At 36.2% G+C, this 23143-nt stretch overlaps 1 protein-coding gene across 2 annotated transcripts in view; it reads right to left on the reverse strand.

Annotated features, from left to right (window-relative positions):
• Positions 1-1900: 1900 nt before the first annotated feature.
• The window catches only part of IPO8 (importin 8), a 66547-nt gene continuing 45304 nt past the window's right edge, over positions 1901-23143 (reverse strand). For both annotated transcript variants that reach the window (XM_025401542.1, XM_025401543.1), the window contains 6 exons: positions 21962-22057; positions 12411-12631; positions 9887-10092; positions 6990-7193; positions 4822-4938; positions 1901-3882 (listed from right to left, as the gene is read on the reverse strand). In XM_025401542.1, the coding sequence (XP_025257327.1) occupies positions 3785-3882; positions 4822-4938; positions 6990-7193; positions 9887-10092; positions 12411-12631; positions 21962-22057 (942 nt within the window). In that variant the 3' untranslated portion in view covers positions 1901-3784. The remainder of the gene's footprint in view (positions 3883-4821; positions 4939-6989; positions 7194-9886; positions 10093-12410; positions 12632-21961; positions 22058-23143) is intronic.

Here is a 23143-nt window from a genome sequence, read left to right on the forward strand (position 1 = left end):
ACCTCCAAGATGAGCTTCTTCCCATGTGTCCGGCAGGGAGCATGTGCATCCTCTTCTCTTCCTCCTTGATGTTTCGGCTTGCACTCCCTCTTCTTAACAAGACAGCCCTTTCCTTCCTCTAGCTGCACTGCTGTCTGGCCTGGACTCTCAGACTACCCAGACACATGCCTTCTGTCACCTACACACTTTTCTTGGCTACAGGATCAGCCATAGTTGCCCTTTGTGCTTCTTCCTCAAACATAGTCTAACTACAGAGTATAAGCCATCTCTTTATTTATTGATTTTGCAGCCTTTCTTGCTAGCAGACTGCCTAGAAAGTTCCCAACCCACCCAGGCAGCATTTGTACAGCAGTTTCAATGGAGAGAGTAAGGTGGGACAGAAAAGATTGCTATTTAAGGCTCAACTAATTTTTAATGCATGAAACATTCATGCATACACACACATGCACATACATGGTCCTAATACATAGCCAAGTTTCCCTTTTATGCCTGGATTATTCAGTCTCCCTTGCTAAACAGCAAACTGTACTATAATTCATTATATTACTTAATGACAATTTAAAATAACTGTTTTCTTAGGAATTTTCACTGATTAACAATGTAATGGGTCTTATCATCATGCAAGTACAAGTATGTGCTCCATGACCCTTCAGTCAATAATGGACTACATAAATGACAGTGGACCCATAAGTGAATGGAGCTGGAGAATTCCTATCACCTAGTACTTACTATACTTGCTATTTTAGTGCATACTCCTACTTACTAAAAAAGTTAACTGTGAAACAGCCTCAGGCAGGTCCTTCAGTAGGTGTTCCAGAAGGAGGCATTGCTACATAGGAGATGACCACTCCATACATGTTATTGCCCATGAAGTCCTTCCAGTGGGACAAGATGTGGAGGTGGAAGACAGGGATATTGGTGATCCTGACTCTAGGTAGGCCTACACTAATGTGTCTGTGTCTTAGTCACTAACAAAGTTTAAAAAGTAAACACATTTTAAAAATAGACAAAAGCTCATAGAATAAGGATATTAAAAAGGAAAATGTTTTTGTACAGCTGCACAATGTGATTTAAGCTAAGTGTTATTACAAAAGAGCTAAAAAGTTAAAAGTTCACAAAAAGTTACAGTAAGCTAAGATTATTGAAGAAAATTGTTTTATAAATTTAGTGTAGCCTAAGTGTACAGTTTTATAAAGTCTACAGTAGTGTGCAGCAATGTCCTAAACATTCATGTTCACTCACCACTCAAAGCAGCTCTCAGTCCTGCAAACTCCATTCATACATTTTTATCTTTTATATCACATTTCTAGTGTACCTTTTGTGTTTAGATACATAATTACTTACCATTGTGTTACAATTGCCTATAGTATTCAGTATAGTACAGTAACATGCTGTACAGGTTTGTAGTCAAGGAGCAATAGGCTATCCCATACAGCCTAGGTGTGTAGTAAGCTACACCATCTAGGTTTGTGTAAGTAGACTCTAGGATGCTCACACAATAACAAAATGCCCATGAAGCATTTATAAGAACATATCCATTATTGACACATGACCGTATTACCAGTCCAGTTTTGACGAGTAATAATTTGGTAGTAGACCCATCAGAAAATTGCACCATTTTAGTGATATCTTCCTTTCCTTCCAGGTCCCGCTGTGGTTGAACGCTCTGTCCCTTTCCAGAGAGCTCTGACACCCTTGTGCAGACCTCCTGGTTCATGAGATGGGCTCTCACTCCCTACTTCTCTCCATGTATTAGCTGTTCCTGATAAGCCCTGGTTACCCTCCCAGACCTACAGTCCACTGTGCTTCAGGTCCCCAGATGTCAGGAAAACATATTGATGGGTTATTATCAACTGCTTAAAGCACCTCCACATTTCAGAAAACATTTCACACAGAAAAGTTCAGAATCCTGGGAATCAGTCCGCATTTTATTTTATAGTACATTCATATAAGTTCCTGCATTTCCAAGGTAACCAGGTCACATTCAGGTTAGCACTGCTGGTAACAAAATCATACAACTACCCTGGCTTCAAAAACAAGATAGGGTGATGCACATTAATACCTCTTTCCCTTTGATACTGCAGAAGACAATACATCACAAAATAAAATCTCAAAAATCACATGCCTTTTACAATCCAGTGTGAAGGCATACCATTTATGTTAAAATTAGACCATGTGGAACATGAGAATAAAGAGTTTGAAAGCTCTCTAAAATTTCTCCCAATGCCATCTTTCGCTTCTAATGCCAGTTGGCATATTCAGCTTCAATGCCTTGGGAAGGGAGGGGCAGAGGAAAGCAGGGGGTCACAGAACTCCAAAACTCATGGTTTTCCAGGCTACTTCTATAAAGATTACTTAACCTAAAATTCTAAAGAGTTAATATGCATGAGGGATGGTAATATAGGAAGCACCTGAAAAAAATTCCTCCAGTCACTGATGGGAAATTTAAGCTGTGAATTTTTGTGAATTTTCAATTTCACAGAAAGGAAAATCTGTATCACATCTAGTAATATGTTAAGTTCTGAAGATACATTTTCATTTTGCTGAATAAAAACCCTATGATCCATGTTCTGGTCTTGAACCAGGTCAGAAAAACAATGTAATCTCCATCTGTAATATTTCCTATAGGCCACCTAGGAGTGCAGCCACCCCAACCATTGAAAATTTTGAGAAGTCAAACTGAGCTATAATAAAGACACAAACAAATCAGGTAGGAGAAAAGTCAAAGATGTGAGAAAGCGAGAAGTTAGATTTGCTTGGGTCTTCTTCCTAGATTAAAAAAAAATACATCATTATAAAATGCTTTGGACCCTGGTCCAACACAGCTGGAATGACAAGTTATTTAACATACAAGTCCCCATCCAGAAAGACAGTGTGCTTATGTAGCACCTTTCTCTTAGAAGTTCAATGTGCTTTAGGTATGATTATCAATTAATTGCATAATTACATTATTCAGAATATACTCCGACTTACTGCTGACTCCACTGACTAAAGAGCCCCTGCCACTTGCTGCCAAGAAATTGAGTCCTGAACTTACAAGGTTAGGAGTGAAATTGGTATGTGTATTTGTTGACCCCAAAAGAAATACCACCCCTTTTCAAGGCAGAAAAAAATGAGAGAAGAGGGAGTAAGACACTTCTTTAAAAAGCCACGAAACATCTTACGAAAAACCAGAGCCAGTGCATATTTTATAATACAACCCCTGAAAAAAGCCCCCCAGCAGCAGGGTGAGCAGAGGGAGCAGTGAAGATTTGGAAACCAGAGTGACTTGCAGTAACTGCCTAACAATAAATTCACAGAGTAAAACGCAGAATAGTCGACATATAACCAAGGTTTATGTTGTATCTAGAAATATGTTTTATGCTTTAAAAAAAATTGCAATGCACTCCAAAAAATTTTTTCTGATAATTCATGTACAACAGAAGGCACTGTTATCCGCATAAATCCATTGATTCTGCATGGCAAAAACCTGAGACGTGCAAGTCGATCCAATCCTCTAAAACGACCTTGGGCATTCAGCCTTTGGAACATATAGTTTGTCCTTTTCAGTCCAATGATTGTTTTTCTTTCATTTCATACTTTCAGTAGCTGTTTAAAATATATATTTCAGGGTGACAAAGGTCAAAGGGCAAAGAGTAGATAAAAGTGCTGCCTAATGCCAGATGGTAGCTGGTACAGCAGGAGGGCCCTGAAAGCAGACCCCTCATTTCATCCCCTTGACCCTCACACTCCTTTTGTGAAATCAAATGCAGTGATGACAATTGGTCAGCTGATGTTCTTTCCTTCAGTTGTTGCTGGGCACAGTCCCAAAGTTAAATGCGGAGAGGACTCCTTTGTTTTCAAAGGTGAAGCCTCCCTGTTGTTCAATCTTCTTCTTTGCTTCTAGCATTTTTCAAAAGAAAAGGGGAGAAGAAAAAAAAAAGAATGCTTAAGGTGACAAAGTTGGAGATGACCCAAAGGAGCCAGATTGTTTATATGCTTAGAACTGTGAAAGAATGTGACTCGTAGTATTAGTTATTCTGCCAAAGAAGAACTAAGAATAACAGACCCATGTCAATAAGGTGGTATGTTCACTACCATCGGAACATCTGCAAAAAAACGAGTAAAAAGAAAACACATCTCAGAGTTGGATTCTACTTCACTGTCTCTACTGCCGAAAGAGGGCCCAGATTTCTCATATCAGGAGGGCCGATCGAAAATCTGCACAGAACTGAAGATCTAAGTCCATGCAGAAGAACCAGCATTCTAAACTCTAGATGTCTAGTTTGCAATGTTTCCTACTAAAATTTTTTTGTAACTACAAAATCATTTCCAACGACAATCTACAAGTAACTATAATAATCAACATAAAATAATTCCTCCAGCTTAAAAACTGAAAATTAACAACAAGAAACAATGTCAAATAAAGCCCAACAATGAGAAATGGAGGGCATTCCATTTCCAGGAATACAAGCTCCTAGGAAGAATTCATCAAGTGCCTTTGGCCCATGGCTGAAATGTTTAGGGGAGCGATCCAGCTGATTAAGTTTCCCTCGGCAAGACTTATCCCAACCCTTACTTTGTACCTTTACCTCCAACATACGATATGAATGTGAATGAGAACACCACTAGGAGATACGTATTAATGTGCAGGTTTTTGCAAAGTTAAGACATCATGAGTGATTAAAACAATCATACAATAATGACAATTCCTTATTATCTTAAAGGGTGAGTCTCTAACAATTTTAAAAACAGTGTTTAGGTGCCACCTGGCTCATCAAATAAGGCTGACTGTTGGCACTGTGACACATGCACTTCACTCTGGAGGTTACTCTGGCTGACCTGCCACCGTCCGTCGGTGCTCTGCCAGTGTGTACACCTCCTGCAGTGCCGTCCGCTGATCCTCGCTGAGTGGTGCCATCAGCAGCTGGTACCAGGCAGCATCTCGACTCTGCACAGCTGTTGCAATTGGGGAGGAAAAGACAGGAGGGTACAGTGACTATTAATTTAGAGAACAAGTAGTAACATGATCAAATTACAAAGAAATTATCCCAGACAGTAACAAAGAGTACAGTACTACAATACACACAAGGTAATGAAACTTATGCCAACAAAGGATTATTTCTGAGTACGCACTTCGTACCCAGCTATGTGGGATATCAAAGGAAGGTAACGATATTGCAAATCTCTAGTCTGCCTAGTTCTCTGTCTCCTTTGCTGTCTTCTGTGGATGTTCTCTAAAATCCAGAACACCTGTACTCACTCATTACCATTTTCCTCTGGAATTGTCATACTACCTGCAGCTTCAGCATTGCTACCACCCCAAGGACTCAAATCTGTACCTCTAGCAAAAATCTTCCCCTAAGCCTCCTGGACGGTTCCATTTGAATAGCTCATCTCAAACTCAACACAACTAAAACCAAATTTAACAATTTCCTCCCAAACCTTCTATCTCTCCATTTATCTCACCAGTTCTATTAGTCTCCCAGTCAACTACTGTCCATTCTTTAACATCTCTGAGCATGCCCTCTCCACACCCAAAGCTCTGCTTCTTTCTTACTGTCTTTCATCTATATGCTGCTTTCCATCAAATGTCACCCTCCCCATTCCAGGTCTCTATACACCTAACTTAATAAAGTGATCTCCTTTGGCTCCCACATCTAGTCCTTTCCAGTTTTTTTCTGCACATAATCCATCACCGGATAACTCCCCTGAAATGACTTACCACATCTACAAGGTCACCGCCTCAGAACACAACTTTCAACACTATTCCAATGGGCAATGGGATGGACCACCTCAGGCCAGAATTCAAGGCCACTATAGCCCAGTCCAACTGTATTCCTTCAGTGTTTAAGCAGTGGCCCCTACATGCTGGTTTAAAGCTGCTTGTCACTTGAGAAGCATCTTTAAAAATACATCTCCTGAGATCCTACTCAAGATCTAAAAGCTTTCTTGGTGATTATGACACACCCATGTCTGGAACTACACTAGGGCACACCTTCCATATTTCCATCTCCACGTTTATGCTGTTATATTTGCCATGCTTTGGAATATAGTTTCCTGTGCTCTCTGCCTCCAATTCCTGTGAATTTCAATAAACACATCTAGGTAGTTTTTTCTTCATTAATGTTATTTGTAGCAACACTACAAAATTGTTACTAGTATTGCCTTATTAGTAACAACATTTACGCATAAGGATGTTCATTTTAATAACCCTCATAATGGCAAAAACATTGGAAACAATCTTAAATGTCCCACAGTAGAACTAAATTACAATATAACTATGGAAATACTATGTAACCATAAAACAAATAATCTATATTAATGAGATTTTAAAAATTTATTTGATTAATAATTTTCTAAATAGCCTCATTGGCTTGTTTTTATTCTGTAAATTTTCCATTTCCATTTTTCCACTAGGTTACTGGTCTTACGCATTTGAGGATGGCGTCTGTACACTGTGTACATTATGCCTATTATGCATATGTGGCAAATATTTTCTCCCCCCAATCATTTATGAGTCCTGTAACTCTAATTAAACTGTCCTTTGTTGTATAAAACTAGCCAATTACTTACATAGTAAAAAGTCACTGTCTTATGCTAGCAATTGCATTCTACAGATTGTGAATAACTAATAGGTTGTTAGCTACAATTTTTAAGCAACACATGCCTGAAGCACTTCATTCTTTGCTATAAAAATGCTTGCCCATTTATGCCTAAAGGATGAACAATATACACAGATACTCCATATATTACTTTTGCAAGGACAACCTACAGGTTCACCCTGCTACTTCTCAATGATGAAAGTTGCTAGGATTGGGGGATAGGTGTTCATTATTTTAATTTCTATCATTTCATATATGTTTGTTTGGGGATTTCTATCATAAGGAATAAACAAAAAAAATTTTTAAAGAATCTAGACCAATCTTGGGCAGATATCAAAACAGGAAGAAGTGAAGAAAGAGTTTAGAAAAAAAATATATCAGAAGATGTGGGGAATAAAGACATACTTATCAGAGCTTGTGTAAAAAACTGATATTCATCCACACTATTGTCAAGGTCAAGTGGAGTACTGAACCCCTCAAGCGCGGTTTCTTCCAATACTTCTTCATCCCAATCATCATCTTCCTCCTCCTCATCTTCGCCTCTTCCATTATTTGACTGCATCGCTTGAGCAGTTACATTCGTCTCCTCTTCATCACTTGAAATCTCCTCTGTGAACCCATTAATTATTTAAAAAGAATCAAAACACATACGGACAAAATATAAAATTTCGTGACAAAAACCAAAGACTATAAAACTATACTCTGGAAAGGAAAAAGATCTTCCACAAAATTTTAATAAAAATAAATCTTATCTCTGGTGTAAAGAGGAGAATCAAAAAATAAAAAATAAAATAAATAAACCTTATCTTTACTGTAGAGTTTGCTAAGTTGAGAATGTCCTTATCTTCCTCACTGAAAACAAGTTCCCTAAACCTGTTATCCAGATGAACATTACTACTGTTAGGCTATGCACGTTCATTAATACAAGAATATTATTCAATTGCATGTTTCAAAATTACCTTTGTTTAAAACAAAAGTGACTGTACAGTCTGTGCATGTGTTTTAAACAATGGCTTCCTATTGAGAATTCAGTCCTCTTAATTAACTGAGTTGATTATAAACTGCTTAGAAATGCCCAAATGAGATCATTTCTGCTAGTAGAAACAGTAAAAATACAGATCCAGCCATCCCACTTCAGGGTATATATCTAAAATATTTGAAATCAGTATGTAGAACAGATGTCAGCAGCCCTGTGTTCACTGCAGCATTATCAGCATTATTCACAATAGCCAAGTTACAGAATCAACCTAAGTCAACAACAGATGAATAAAGAAAATGTGGATTCTTTAAGATGAAACACTATTCAGCTTTTAAAAAGGTAATTCTGTCATTTCCAACAACATGGATGAACTTGGACATTATGATAAGCAAAATAAGCCAGGCACAGAAAGACACATACTGCCTGTTCTCACTTATACATAGAATCTAAAACAATCAAACTCATAGAAGTAGAAAGTAGAATGGTGGCTACCAGAGGCTGGAGGTGGTGGGAATGAGGGAATGTTAGTAAAAGGGTACAAAGTCTCAGACAGGAAGAATTAGGTTTTTGTTTTGTTTTGTTTTGTTTTTGGTATCTATTGTACAGCATGGTGAATAGAGTTAATAGTATATCGTACATTTCAAAATTGGCAAGACTGTAAATGTCAAATGTTCCCACCATTAAAAAGGCTATTTAAGGTGATGGATATATTAGTTTGATTTAATCATTCCACATTATATTCACAAATCATAACATCACTTTGTACTCCACAAATATATAATTTGATAATTTATAATAAAAAGAAATAGCAAAAATATAAAGAAAAATAGTTAGCTACATGTGGCTTGAAAAGTTAAAAACTTGAACTACATTATGTATCACCATGGATTCTGTATCTATTTTCAGTATCAATCTGTTCCTAGCAGTTAGATTGTAACTGAAATACTGGAACAGGAAGGCAGTCAATGCGGAACAAAAATCAAGATAAGAGAGAAATCCTGGAGTAAACCCAAACCAGGTAACATTAACCTAAAACTAGTTCTATTATACACATCATACTGAAGCAGGTAGATTGAACCAGGTAGTTTTAGGAATAAGGCACTTAACCATAGTTTGGACCAAATACACGAAAAAATGCATGGCAAATTATAACTATTAATACAAAAAGACTGAGAAATACCTCCACGAGTTAATCATTCCATACTTTAGTAGGAAATACAAGAAAGTCTGGGATATTACTAGGAAATTTTCCCTCAAGCCATATAGTATAAGCCAATAAAGAGTTACCAAACCAAGAAATTAGAGATAACACACCTGAAAAAACAATTCTACAACTGCTGACACATAGTTAGCTAAAAACAAAACAAAACAAAAGTCACACATGCAACACTTCTAATAAAGAAGTTATTTCTTCAAAAGACCTACATAGATTTTAGAAAAACAAATTAGAAGCTGTATTTTGTGCTGGGGAGTGGAGAAAGGGTAGTTTATAATCCCTGGTATATGAACAAACTGGGATGATGCCAGTTAAAAGTGTTTTAAATCTATACATGCTAAAATCACAGAATTTAGCATCGAAAATAGAGCTATATGTTTACCAGGAAGAGTTCTGATCTTTCTCAGCTAACGAGGTCTCTGTTTTTAACCAGGAGAGGAAAAAGTCCACCTGGAATTGGAGAATGCTACTTCCTACTCTCTAGCAAGTAGCTCTGCAATCTCATCATTAAACAAAACAAAGGTCTAATATTCAACTCGAACAATCTTACTCTGATTCTCAATTAAGTAAATCCACTTCATTTAGGTACTTTCCCTTAATTTATATTTAAATCGCAAATATATCTCTCAAATATAATGTTGATAATGAGTCACCTAAGAACCGTTACAAAAAAGAAAAAAAAAAGACACTCTCTACTAATCTGTGGTACTAACACTTCAGCTCTTAATCTAATGATTCATTTAACTCATGGCTGCTGTCTTGATGAGGCTGTTAGCACAAACAAGAACATTAGATACTAGATTGCTAACTTTTAGTCAAGACCATTTGATTGTTATAAATGTGTTTCCTAATGTGTAACAACATCTATTAGGCTCCATAAAAAAAAAAATCACTTGAGTATATTAGGGGTCAGAAGGTGCACAAATCTAAATTTATATCACATGATACAATTAATAGCAAGTCAACCAAGCCCAAAATATTTGTTATATGTGCAGCAGACCGAAGAATGTAAATCTGTTTAATGTCTCCACATAGAATAGTATTCAAATAAAGTGCATACACAAATCAAAATCAATTGCAACATTCATTTCAATTAGAAGACTTTACCATTTTCTTCCATATCAGCTTTCTCTGCTTTTGAACGATCTTCCCGGTTTACCAGTTGTCTAGTAGCACAGACCTGCTTTAGGCCAAGGAAAAGGAAAAGAATTGAGGGAACAATCTGTCCCACCACAGCGTCTACTGCAGGAGGTCGATTTTGCAATTCCAGAAGGATACTCAGTCCTATTATACACATCTTCCGGTCATGATGCCTGCAAATTTTGAAGAAAAAAAAAATGTAGACATGAGAAGTGGAATAAAGAACAAATTCTGGAGAAACTACAAAAAGAAATGTCCAAGGCATACTCTAAGGTTCATCTGTTGGTATTATACAGAAACATTCCCCATTTTGTACTGTATGAAACCCTATGTAAATCAAATTTTGTAAACCAATTATTTTCAAAGACCTATTGGGAGTCTGCAATTAACATGGTGAATCTTGCCACAATATCAATTTATAATTAATATAAATGTTATATATGGGCCTCGGCATAAGGAGTTTTAATAAAGCAGAAATACCTATATTTGACAGCATAAAAGTCCTATACAATGGGGGCGGGGGGAAGGAAGAGTTTAATCTTAGACTCTTCCAACATTAGATTGATCTACAAAGTTTCTCAGCACACATAATCTACCCAAACCCTAAGAGGTGAAAGATGGTTCAAAAACTCAGCATCTAGTAAGACAGTCAGCTGAACTTAATGTAAATAGTCTACTAAAGTCCTATGCTATAAAATAGCATAAGAAAAAAATAAGGATAAGAAAAATTCAGAAAGAAAAAAGTTTGACCAGTAAACATTAGACATTTTTCTCCTAAATGTTTCCTCTAAGTTGTTTAAAACTAAAAAATTAAGAATTAAAAGATAACATTGGCAAAACATTCTTAAAATTGTGTGAATAAAAAATTCACTTGCAGTGATTCAATTTGTTTAAAGTGAGAATAATACAACAAATCCAATAATGAATATTCTACAGGCTTCTGTTATTCTTCATTATTTGCATTTCTTGATTGATTCAAGTCACTAATGCCCAAGTACTATGCTAAAACAGAACTGTGCTTGACCTGAAGACCTTCTCATCCATGCAGCCCCTAAATACAGACCACATGGATCACAGCAGAAAAGATGATTATCAAGCAGGGCTCTAAAGAATCCAAGGAAGCACAACCCAAGGACTCCCAGTCTACACAATAGCAGGGAAATTGCTTCCAGTGCTAATAAAGACATAAGAGGACTAACTGCTTAACTTTAAATGACCAAATCTCTATTTCCTAAATCTTTCTCAGAGATAACTTTAAGAACAATTTCTTTGAAAGTATGTTCTTCCCTTCAAGGTTTTAATAACAAATCTCAATCAGGGATAAATTCCAGTGTCCTGCAAGTAGAAAAATTAGAACACACATAGCGGCTTGTAAATATGTTCCCCCATTCCTATCGCCCCATCCTAATCCAGGCCTCCATCTTCTCCTGCCTGTGGCAGCAATGTCTTAACTACTTCGGGGAGTCTGTTCCTCTCAGGAAATTTTTCTAAATGATCTCTCACAAAACAATACTATTCATTTCCAGTTAAATATTAGATAGTGTTTTAAAACAAATTAGACAGCTAGCTCAATTTCTAGCATAACACAATGACTAATCTGTGTTGGGTGACCTGAGGTGGGCACATAACACTAGTTGGAATCTCACTCTTCCTATTTTTTTGAGACGGAGTCTTGCTCTGTCAGCCAGGCTGGAGTGCAGTGGCGCGATCTTGGCTCACTGCAAGCTCTGCTTCCCGGGTTCACGCCATTCTCCTGCCTCAGCCTCCCGAGTAACTGGGACTATAGGCATGCACCCGCCACCATGCCCGGCTAATTTTTTTTTTTTTTTTTTTGCATTTTTTTAGTAGAGACGGGGTTTCACTGTGTTAGCCAGGATAGTCTCGATCTCCTGATCTCGTGATCCACCCACTTCGGCCTCCCAAAGTGCTGAGATTACAGGCGTGAGCCACTGTGCCCGGCCTCACTCTTCCTATTTTTGACAATTACGAGAGTGCTTCACATAAAACCAAATTCTCCTACTGGCGCAGCACCTGAGATACAAACAACAAGCCTTCTGACCCCACTTTTGAGAACAGGCATCCTTGAGATCTGCAAAGAGTTAAACATTCTGTGACATTACATTGTATCTTTGCCAAAGGGGTACCTTCCTTAGAAATCTGACTCCATTTAGAACGTTTTTACCCACTGACACTTAATCATGGAACCCAGACAGACAATTAATTCTTGTTGCCTAGAGATACAATGATACACTCATGTTAAAAAAAAAAAAAGGCAGGAAAGAGCTACATCTAATTTTCAGAGCCTGCATTGTTTCCACTAGATTACCCTGCTGAAAAGGATTCTTAATCCTCTAAAAATTAAATATTGACAATACACAAAAAATCATTCCTAAGACATGAAAATTATCTTTGTACATGCTATTATATGCAAATATTAAAAAGCAAACTTTCCAGAAACAGAAAAGAAGTGTAAAACCCAAAAGACACATACCCAAGAAAACAATCTGTATCATTCATCCATTGATTTATAAACTGTACAGTGATAGGTCCAGGGTTGTGAGGCAACTGAATTCGTTCTAAAGTATGTAGCAGCAAATCAGGGTTGTAGTACAAGGCAGCAATTGCAACCTGAAGACACATGGTACGAAGCTCACTAGTTTTGACCCCTCGAGTTAATCTCTCCAAAACAAGTTGAACGAAGAGTGGAATGCACTAGAAGACAAAAAGAAAAAGAGAGTCAACCACACAGATAGCCCAAGTAACTTTTATAGAAAGCTGTATATTGGCAGAGTGTCCTCAATAAATAAGACAGTCTTAATGGCAATGAGACTTTTGACTAAATCATTTTAGAGTTATTTAAAATATTTATATTATAAAAACCTAGAGAGACTAACTAGACAAAAACAAGTACTATAGCAGTGCCAGAAAATCTCCTTCCTTCTTAAGTAAATTAAAGTCAGCAGAAGATTGTCCTGTAAGAGTCCACACTCAAATGGTGTCAATAATCCCTATGTGGACACAGCCACTTGCACATCTAAGGTGAAATCACTGCATGTCATTTTCTTTGACAAATTAAATTGGAAAGAAATAAATGGGACTGAAAATAATTATGATGTAATCAGATTGTTTTTGAGAAAGAAAATTCCTGTTGGTATAAGATGAAAAAGGCTGAAGAAAAAATGGTGGAGCCTGAACATTAAAATAATACCTGACTCCAATTCTAAGGTGCAATATTGATGAACTAATTTTACTGGAACGATTTCACAATAGTTACTTTCAGTTAAAGGGGATGAGCTGAAATGATTTGTATAAAATAAAATCTGAGGTCTTACTATAAGCCCCTTTTTAAAATAAACTTTAAAAAAATCAAGGTTTTGTGTAGAAATTTAAGAGTTATATTTATTATTTTCTTTTTAGTAGGCCAAACGGCATATATACCTGGGTCAGCAGACTATTAGTCTGGTTTAGGATAACATATTGAATCAACATACATGACTACACATACTTTTAAGACTATAAAGCTCTTTACAAAGATGAGATAACTAGTTTAACTCTACGTCTATTTATGCTGATACAACACATTCTGTGTTCTAATTTGAGATAACACATATAAGCTATGTTAAAAATTATTACCATGGTCAAATAATTAGGTGTGGATAAACGCAGCCACAAGAAAATATAAATTAAGTTTGAAAAGCTCTTTTCAAGATGTTTTAAAACTAAAGTTTCAAAATTACAGCTAGATGGGAGAAATAAGTTCTGGTGTTCTATAGCACTATGAGATGACTATAGTTAACAGTAATGCATAGTTTCAAATAGCTAGGAGGAGGACATTGAATGTTCCCAACACAAAGAAATGATAAATGTTTGAGACAATGGATATGCTAATTACCCTGATCAGATCACTGCACATTGTATCAAAACATCACTATGTATTCTATAAACATACGATTATGTCAATTTAAATAAATAGAAAATAAAGTTTCATTTTAACAAATATTTACTATTATACACAAAGCCATAAGAACATAAAGGAATTGTGAAGTTTTAGAACTAGTAAAAGAATTCCATTATATTAAAACAAAATCGATTATGGAGGCTGGTTGGACAATACGTAAATGCACAATTAGAGCACTGTGCAGCTGCAGAAGGAATGCAGAATATCTCTATATGCTACTATGAAGTGATCTGCAGGATATGTTACTTAGTGTAGAAGGCAACACAGGAAATGTATAGTATGCTACCATTTACCTAAGAAGGCAAGGCGAGAATATCTATTTTTTGTTTTTGTTTTGTTTTTTAATGAAAGGATGAACTAAAACTAGGGGAAGAAACAGGAGAAGAAGGGTAGAGGAATAGGGTGGAAGCTGGACTTCTCTGAATATACCTTGTCTTATAAATTAGACCTTAGAACTGTGTCTATGCTTTACATATCCATTACCAAAAAATTAAGCTATTTCTTTTTTTGTTTGTTTTGGAGACAAAGTCTTGCTAGAGTGCAAGGCTAGAATGCAAATTAAGCTATTTCTAAAAATTAAGATAAAATGAAGTAAGTGAATCAACCAAACGAGGATTATTTTAGTAACTTTAAATTTTAATTATTTGACTGCATTTTCACTGTATATTGCTAGTGTATGAATATAGCTTAGAGATAAAAACAACTACTAAAAAAACAAACAATAGTAACCCTTTCTTGGTAACAAAGTTGGTATAATTAGTCTGAGGGTAAATGTATCCATTAGTGGGATAAAGCAAGCAAGTAATTAAGATGAGAACCAGAATTTTTGGTGTGGGAGATATAGAACAGTATCAAGTAGGTTAAGGATAAAGAATGTAGTCATGAATTTGAATTAGAAACATCTGTGTGTGGCAGGGCACGGTGGTTCACGATTGTAATCCCAGCACTTTGGGAGGCTGAGACGGAAGGATCACCCAAGATCAGGAGTTTGAGACCTGCCCGGCCAACATGGTGAAACCCCATCTCTACTAAAAATATAAAACTTAGCCAGGTGTGGTGGCAGGCGCCTGTAACCCCAGCTACTCGGGAGGCTGAGGCAGGAGAATCACTTGAACCCAGGAGGCAGAGGTTGCAGTGAGCCGAGATCACACCATTTGCACTCCACTCCAGCCTGGAGTACAAGAGCGAGACTTCATCTCAAAAAAAAAAAAAAAAAAAAATCTGTGTGTATTAGATGGAAACAATAGGCACGGGGACTCCAAAGAGGTAAAGCAGAGAGTGGAAGAGGGTTGAAAAATGACCTGTTGGGTACTGTGCTCACTATCTGGGCAACAGGTTCAACAGAAACCCAAACTTCAGCATCACACAATATATCCAGGTAACAAACCTGCACATGAACCCCCCACATCTAAAATTTCAAAAAAAAAAAAAGATTTATCTGTGTATATTAATGCTTTATTGACTAAAAAAGCCAAACAACATATTTCTTGGCTCTATTTTGTAGAAACACGGACCAATCCAGTATCAATGAATATATATATAGTGATATATTAGTTACATACATTAATATGCATTAGTATATATGTAGCTAATTATCAACTTATTAATATGACATATAAATAGTATATATTATATGCATATTATATATATACACACACATATATTATACATACATATATTTTAGATATATATGTATAGCAATGAATATCCCTTGTGCCCAGCTCATAGTCTTGAATACCATTTCCCAGGCTAGAACAAGACATCTATAAGATAAGCCAGGAATATCTAGTCATACCAAGACAGCAAGGAAACTACCAAATACTATTAAAATCAGGTTAAAAGGGCTCTTAAGACAAATTTAAGAGGCTCCCACTGGACAAAAATGAAACTATGTATACTTAAAATACACTGAAACATATAGAGTAAATTTGGATCTATACATTCATAAGGATACTAAATATTTTTAAAAACCAAACAACATAACATAACATTTTACTGATCATCTTTGGAGAATGCTAGGTAAGAAACTTATCTTGAATAATGGTAAATAAAGGGAAATACTCAAGCTGTTTCTCAGAGTAACCTGATAATTTATCAGAAAACATTTCTCTTTATAGGAATATTTCAGCTAATAAAGAAGAAATGACAAAATTAGAAGATCACCATCAGCAACACTAACATCATGAGAGACCACCAGACATACTGTGCCTCTGAGTAAAATTACACACCATCACCCATGAAGTACATGAGCTGAGATTGCGCCATCAACACTAAATGTAATCACCAATTTACAGGAAATTTAGAGGAATGGAATGCCAATCAACACAGTCCTTCAGCTATACTTGAGTGCACTGTAATGGTAACCTCACTAACGTAGCGATCACCTTGTGTCCTTAACTTTCTGATACAGAAATTCTTGAATACTGCTATGGTCTCAATATGGTTTGTCCTCCCGAAACTCATGTTGAAATTTGATCCCCAATGTGGCAGGTTTTGGGAAGTGGGGCCTAGTGGGAAGTGTTTGAGTCATGGTAGTGGTCGACCCCTCATGAATGCCTTGGGGCCATTCTCCTGTTCTGATGTAATGAGCGAGTTCTCACTATCATTCTGGCACAACTGAATTACTTTTTGTGGGAAAGAACTAGTTCCCATGACAGTAGGTTGTTATAAAGCAAGGTCACCCCTGGGTTTTGCCCCTTCCCATGTATCCACTTCCCCTTTGACCTTCCACCACATTGTGATATAGCACAGGCCATATCTTGCCAGCTTCTGGTGTACAGAATGGATTCTAAAGGATTCTAAAGTCTTTGGCGTGGATTTATTCTATAGCCTTCTGTACCTCTCCCCAACCTATGTTTCCATTATTAAATCCTATTGCTCAGAACCCTCCAAAATCCAGTAAACAGAACTAAATCCTTCTTTAGCCCCATTCATGTCTTGTGCTTTACTACCTTCTTATTTTGTTAACATCATAATTTCTTTTCACCTCCACTGTAACACCTAAAAAGTACATAATAACAAAGGGGGAAAAGAGCCTTCACCTGTTGGGGACAGGTGGTAGTTCACACCTGTAATCCCAGAACGTTGGGAAGCTGAAGCAGGATCACTTGAAGCCAGGAGTTAGAGAGCGGCCTAAACCACATAGTGAGACCCCATCTCTACAAAAAATTTGAAAATGAGCTGGGCTTGGTAGCATATGCCTGCAGTCAGTCCTAGCTACTCAGGAGGTAAGATGGGAGGATCACTTGGGCCCAGGAATTTGAGGTTACAGTGAGATATGATTGCACCATTGCACTCCAGCCTAGGCAACAGAGTGAGATCCAATCTCCATTAAAAAAAGTTTTTAAATAAATATCAGTAATACTTTATGATTTTTTAGAAAGGTCATAATTTTTTGTCACTAATACCCCAATAAAGCTTGGGGGTAGGGAGAAGTCATCCTCAAAAATAATGAAGATTTTGGTGGTAAGTAAATAAGAGGAAGCTCTATTGAGAGCAAAAAGATGGGCCAGCAGTTCACCAGAGACGGCCAAGAAAAGAGACAGTCAAAGCAAGGCCCCTTGGGTCCAAACAAACCTCAAAGAAGAACTTTGCTTTTTGGTGTTTTTTTTTTTTTTTTTTTTTTTTTGAGATGGAGAAATTTTGCTCTTGTCACCCAGGCTGGAGTACAATGGCACGATCTCGGCTGACTGCAACCTCCGCCTCTGGGTTCAAGTGATTCTCCTGCCTCAGCCTCCCAAGTAGCTGGGATTACAGGCGCATGCCACCACGCCCAGGTAATTTTTATATTTTTAATGGAGACAGGGTTTCACTATGTTGGCCAGGCTGGTTTTGAACTCCTAACCTCCGGCGATCCACCAACCTCAGCCTCCCAAACTGCTAGGAATAAAGGTGTGAGCCACAGCACCCCACCACAAAGATGAACTTTGAAAACAGCAAATCAGCCATCATAATGCTTAAAGAATAAAAGAAACTACTGTTAAAGAAAGCTATGAGACAATATCTCAAAGATAAAATTTCAGTAAAGATACAGGCATTGTAAAAAAGAACCAGGCCAGGTGCAGTGGCTCACGCCTGTAATCCCAGCATTTTGGGAGACCTAGGTGGGTGGATTACCTGAGGTCAGGAGTTCGAGATCAGCCTGGCCAACATAGCGAAACCCCGTCTCTACTAAGAAAAAACAAAAATTAGCTGGTGTGGTGGTGCACGCCTGTAATCCCAGCTACTTGAGAGGCTGAAGCTCAAGAATCACTTGAACCCAGGAGGTGGAGGTTGCAGTGAGCCAAGATTGCACCACTGCACCCTAGCCTGGGTGACAGAGCAAGACTTCATCTCAAAAAAAAAAAAAAACAGAGAGAGAGAGAGAACCAAAACCAAATAGAAATTCTGGACTTAAGAAGTATGCAAACATCTCAAATCAATAATCTAACCTGTTACTTTAAAACACTGGAAAAAGAACAACTAAATGAAAAGCAAGCAGACAGAAAAAAATAAGGATTAAAGTGGAAACTAATGAAATGGAAAACAGAAAAATAGAGAACAAAACCAAAAGTTAGCTCTTTGAAAAAATCAAAATTGATAAACTTTTAACTCAACTAAGAAAAAAATAGAGAAGACTCTAATAACTAAACCCAGGAACAAAACAGGGTCATTACTATGGACCCTACAGAAACAAAAAGACATAAGGAAATACTATGAACCACATGCAACGAATTAGATAAATTACATTGAAAAATTCCAAGATGCAAACTATTGAAATGAATTTAAAAAGAAATGTAAACTACAAATAGATCTATAACAAATAAAGAGACTGAATTGGCCATTTAAAACTACCCACCAAAAACAAAACAAAACAAAACAAAACACAGACAAAAATAGGCCCAGATAATTTTGCTGCTAAATTCTACCAAACATTTAAAAAAGAAGAGCAATCCTTCACAACTCTTTGAACAAAGAGAAAGGATGAACACTTCCCAACTCAATGAGTCCAACAATACTGATACCAAAGCCAGACAACAAACATCATAAGAAAAGAAAGTTAGAGATCAATATCTTATGTATCAATAGTATTTATGCACATAAATACTTTTTAAAAACTATCAGGAAATTTAATCTAGAAATATATACAGAGATCATATTTGATAAGTATGATTTACACCAGGAATGCAAGTTTGATTTAAAATCTGAAAATCAATTAAGGCAATACATCTCTATTCTAAAAGGACAAAAACCACATGATCATCTCAGTAGATGCAGAAAAAAGCATTCTGCAAAATTCAACACCCTTTCATGATAAAAGCAACACGTTAGCAACAGTCAAGAACTGAACCTGACAAAGTGCATATATGAAAAGCCCACAGGTAACATCAGACTTAATGGTGAAAGACTGAACGTGTTCCCTCCTAAGACCAGGAACAAGATGAGATGTCTCTTTTCATCATAGCTATTCAACATTGCACTCCAGATTCTAGCCAGGGCAATTAGTCAAGAAGAATAAGAGGCACCCAAACTGGAAAGGTAAAACTTATTTGTAGATAATACGATCCTGTTTATAGAAAATCCTAAAGAATCCACTAAAACACTATTAAAATAGTTCAGCAAGGTTTCAGGATGCAAGATAAACATGCAAAAACAATTATATTTCTATACACTCGCAACAAACCTGAAAATAAAACAACTCTATTTACAATAGCATCAAAAAGAAAATATATAAAAATAGTTTAGGAATAGAATTGAAAAACTTGTACTCTGATAACAACCAAACATCGTTGAAAGAAATTAAAGAAAACCTAAATAAAAGAAAGTCACCCCATGTTCAGGGATTGAAAGACTATTTTTAAAACAGAAATACTTCTCAAACTAATCTATAGATTCAGCACAATGCCTGTTACAATCCCAGCTGGCTTATTTACTGAAATTGACAAACAGATCCTAAAACTCGTATGAAAATTTAACGGACCCTGACTAGCCAAAACAATCTCACAAAAGAATGCAGTTACAGGACTCAAACCTCCTGACTTCAAAACTTACTACAAAACTAAAGTAATAAAGACAATGCAGTACTGAAATAAGAACAGATAAGTACATAAATCAAATAGAATGAGTACAGAAAAAACCCTCACATTGTGGTCAACTGATTTGACAAGAATGCCAAGACAATTCAATGGGGGAAAAAATAGTCTTTTCCACAAATGGTGCTGAAACAACTTCATAACTACATGCAAAAGAATTAAAATGCAGACCCCTCCTCACACTATGTACAAAAACTAACTCAAAATAGATCAAGAGTCTCTAAATGTAAGAAAAAAACTATAAAACTCTTAGAACAAAAGAGGATAAATCTTCATGACACTGGAGCTAGCAATGTTCCTTAAATACGACAACGGCCGGGCACAGTGGCTCATGCCTGTAGTCGCAGCATTTTTCTATGAAAATTAGCCAGGTGTAGTAGCACGTGCCTGCAGTCCCAGCTACTCAGGAGGCTGAGGTGGGTGGATTTGGATGTCATGGTTACAGTGAGCCAAGATTGTGCCACTTCACTCCAGCCCAGGTAATAGAATGAGACCCTGTCTCCAAAAACAAAACAAAAAAAAAGACACCAACCACAAGCAATTAAAAAAAAAAAAGACATCATCAAAATTAAAAACATTTGTGCTTCAAAGGACACCATCAAGACAAATTGGGAGAAAATTTTGCAAATGATACCAGATAACAGGCTTCAATGTAGAATATATAATGAAGTCCAACAACTCAATAAATAGACAAGTAATTACAAATGAGAAAATGATCTGATTAGACATTTCTCCAAAAAAAGATATACAAAAGGCCAATCAGTACATGAAACATGCTCAAGATCATTAGCCATCATAAAAATGCAAATAAAAACCACAATGAGACACTACTTCACAAATGAAATAAGTGCTGGCAAAAACACAAAGAAATTGGAACCCTCTATCATTGCTGTAGGAATGGAAAATGGTGCAGCTGCTTTAAAAACAGTTTGACAGTCTCTCAAATGATTAAACACAGAATGACCATATTCCACTCCTAGGAAATGAAAACATATTCACACAAAAACTTGGACACAAAAGTTCCTAACAGCATTATTCATAATAGCCAAAAAGTAAAAATAACCCAAATGACCAACAACTGATGAATGGATAAAATGTGATTTAACCAAACAATGAAATATTATTTGGCATTAAAAGAAATAAAGTACCAATCCACACTACCACACAGATGAACCTTGAAAACCTATGCCAAGTGAAAGAAGCCAGTCACAAAGGACCACATATAAGATGATTCCATTTACATCAAATGCCCAGAATAAGCAAATCTATGGAGACAAAGCCATAGCGGTCGCCCAGAGCTTGGGGCAAGTGACTGTTAATGAGTTTTTTGGAAGAGGGGTGATGAAGTGTTCGAAAATTGTGATAACAGTTGCACAATTCTGTGAATACTCTAAAAACCACGTATGTATACACTTTAAATGGGTGAACTGTATGGAATGTGAATTATATCTCAAAACTATTATAAGAAATACATAAAGCAAAACTTATAGAAAAGAAAAATTCACAATTTTACTTGAATATTTCAACATTTTTCTTAGTTATTGAACAACTTATCACAATACTATCAAAAATTGCATTAATTTTGTTGAAAACAAGATTAAAAATGTATAACTTATGAAAAATATAAAGTATAAATTTTAGCCTTTTAAAATGGTCAAGAAATACTTTTTTCTATAGTACCTTAATTTCTGGTTAGAAAAGGTACCTAGGAATATTTAAATAGAATACACAAAAACAAAGGGAACATGAAAATCTCTGAGACTCCAACTGAGTAGCATTTACACACTTCATTTTTTTTTGATAGCCCCTTACATTATTACATATTTTTCTGTGCATGCCTTTCTCAGCTACAATGCAAGGTACAGTTTCCAAACTACCTGGCTCTTTTTGTCATTTAAACAGGATTTGTACCAGAAAGCACAATCTATAGGCTGTCCTTTCCATTTTTCCTCATAAACGAAAAGTCAAGCAGGCATGTAAACTTCAAATGTAACCATCAAGTAAGGTGCTTACCTGATCAATTCCCCTTCCTTTGCACTGAAGAATGATGACTTCCAGAAGTTTAGCTGCATGACACTCTGCATCTTCTCCTGCATCTCCACACAGTACCTGCAGTAATTACAATTTAGCTCAGCAGTAAATGGCACTGCGTAGAAGTTAATCAAGTCCACATGCACAAATGTCCCACATAAATTCAGCCATAGGAACCACAGCTTTGCTTGCTGTGCAAGTTTACCTCACCAACCCAAGAAGAATGGCCAAAATAAATTCCATCTATCGTCTCATTTCTTATAAGGAGCAATAATTCACTATTTGACCTTAGATTAATAAAGTAGACTACATAAGCTAATTTTCCGGATAAATGAAACTTCCCTTTAAAGGCACCAAAATTATAAAATGAAATCAAAACAAAACAAAATAATCTTATCAAACAATGAAACTATTTTTCTGTTCCTTTTGAATCCTGGTCCATATGAACCCATTTTTTTCATAACCACCATAATTTCATATTATATACCTTTCAATTCTCCAACATGAACTTCATAATTAGGAATATTTTTCATGGACATTGTAACCATTTACAACTATACAATATGACAGTAGGCGAATATAACAAGGTTACCAGACAGTTTCCCTATTATTAATTCTGTATTTTCACTACTATAAACAATTCCAAAATGTACATGTTCATACATAAAATGTGGAATATGGCTGCCTTATAATAAGATTCTCAAAAAAGTTCCTAGAGTAGAGCATGCTTCTATTAAAAATTGTTTCAGATGAAAAAGAATAGACTTAAAGAAATAAGGGTGGGCCAGAAATTTAAAATATAGACAAAAAGACGTAACAGAGAGAAACCAAACACATATTCATTGAAAAAAGACTTACTGAAGTATGCAACTTTTGTGTAAGTTATTTTTAAGGAAAAAAAAAGCAAAATGTTAAAAATACTAGGAAAGAGACACAAATACAGACAAAAGAAAGATTAGAAATAAGACTATAAAGAATACTGTATTCTTTACATTTAAAAGCTTAGACTCGATACTTTTCTAGAAAAATAAAATTTAAGAAAAATGAATTAAGAAATTCCAGATAATTCTGACAGATTTAACATTCCCATTTAATTTCATTCTCTCCCAAAATGCTATCAAAATGACAGTAAAGAGATTTTAAAGATGTACATATACAAAAGAA

Source organism: Theropithecus gelada, chromosome 11 (assembly GCF_003255815.1).
Source record: "Theropithecus gelada isolate Dixy chromosome 11, Tgel_1.0, whole genome shotgun sequence".
NCBI lineage: Eukaryota > Metazoa > Chordata > Mammalia > Primates > Cercopithecidae > Theropithecus > Theropithecus gelada.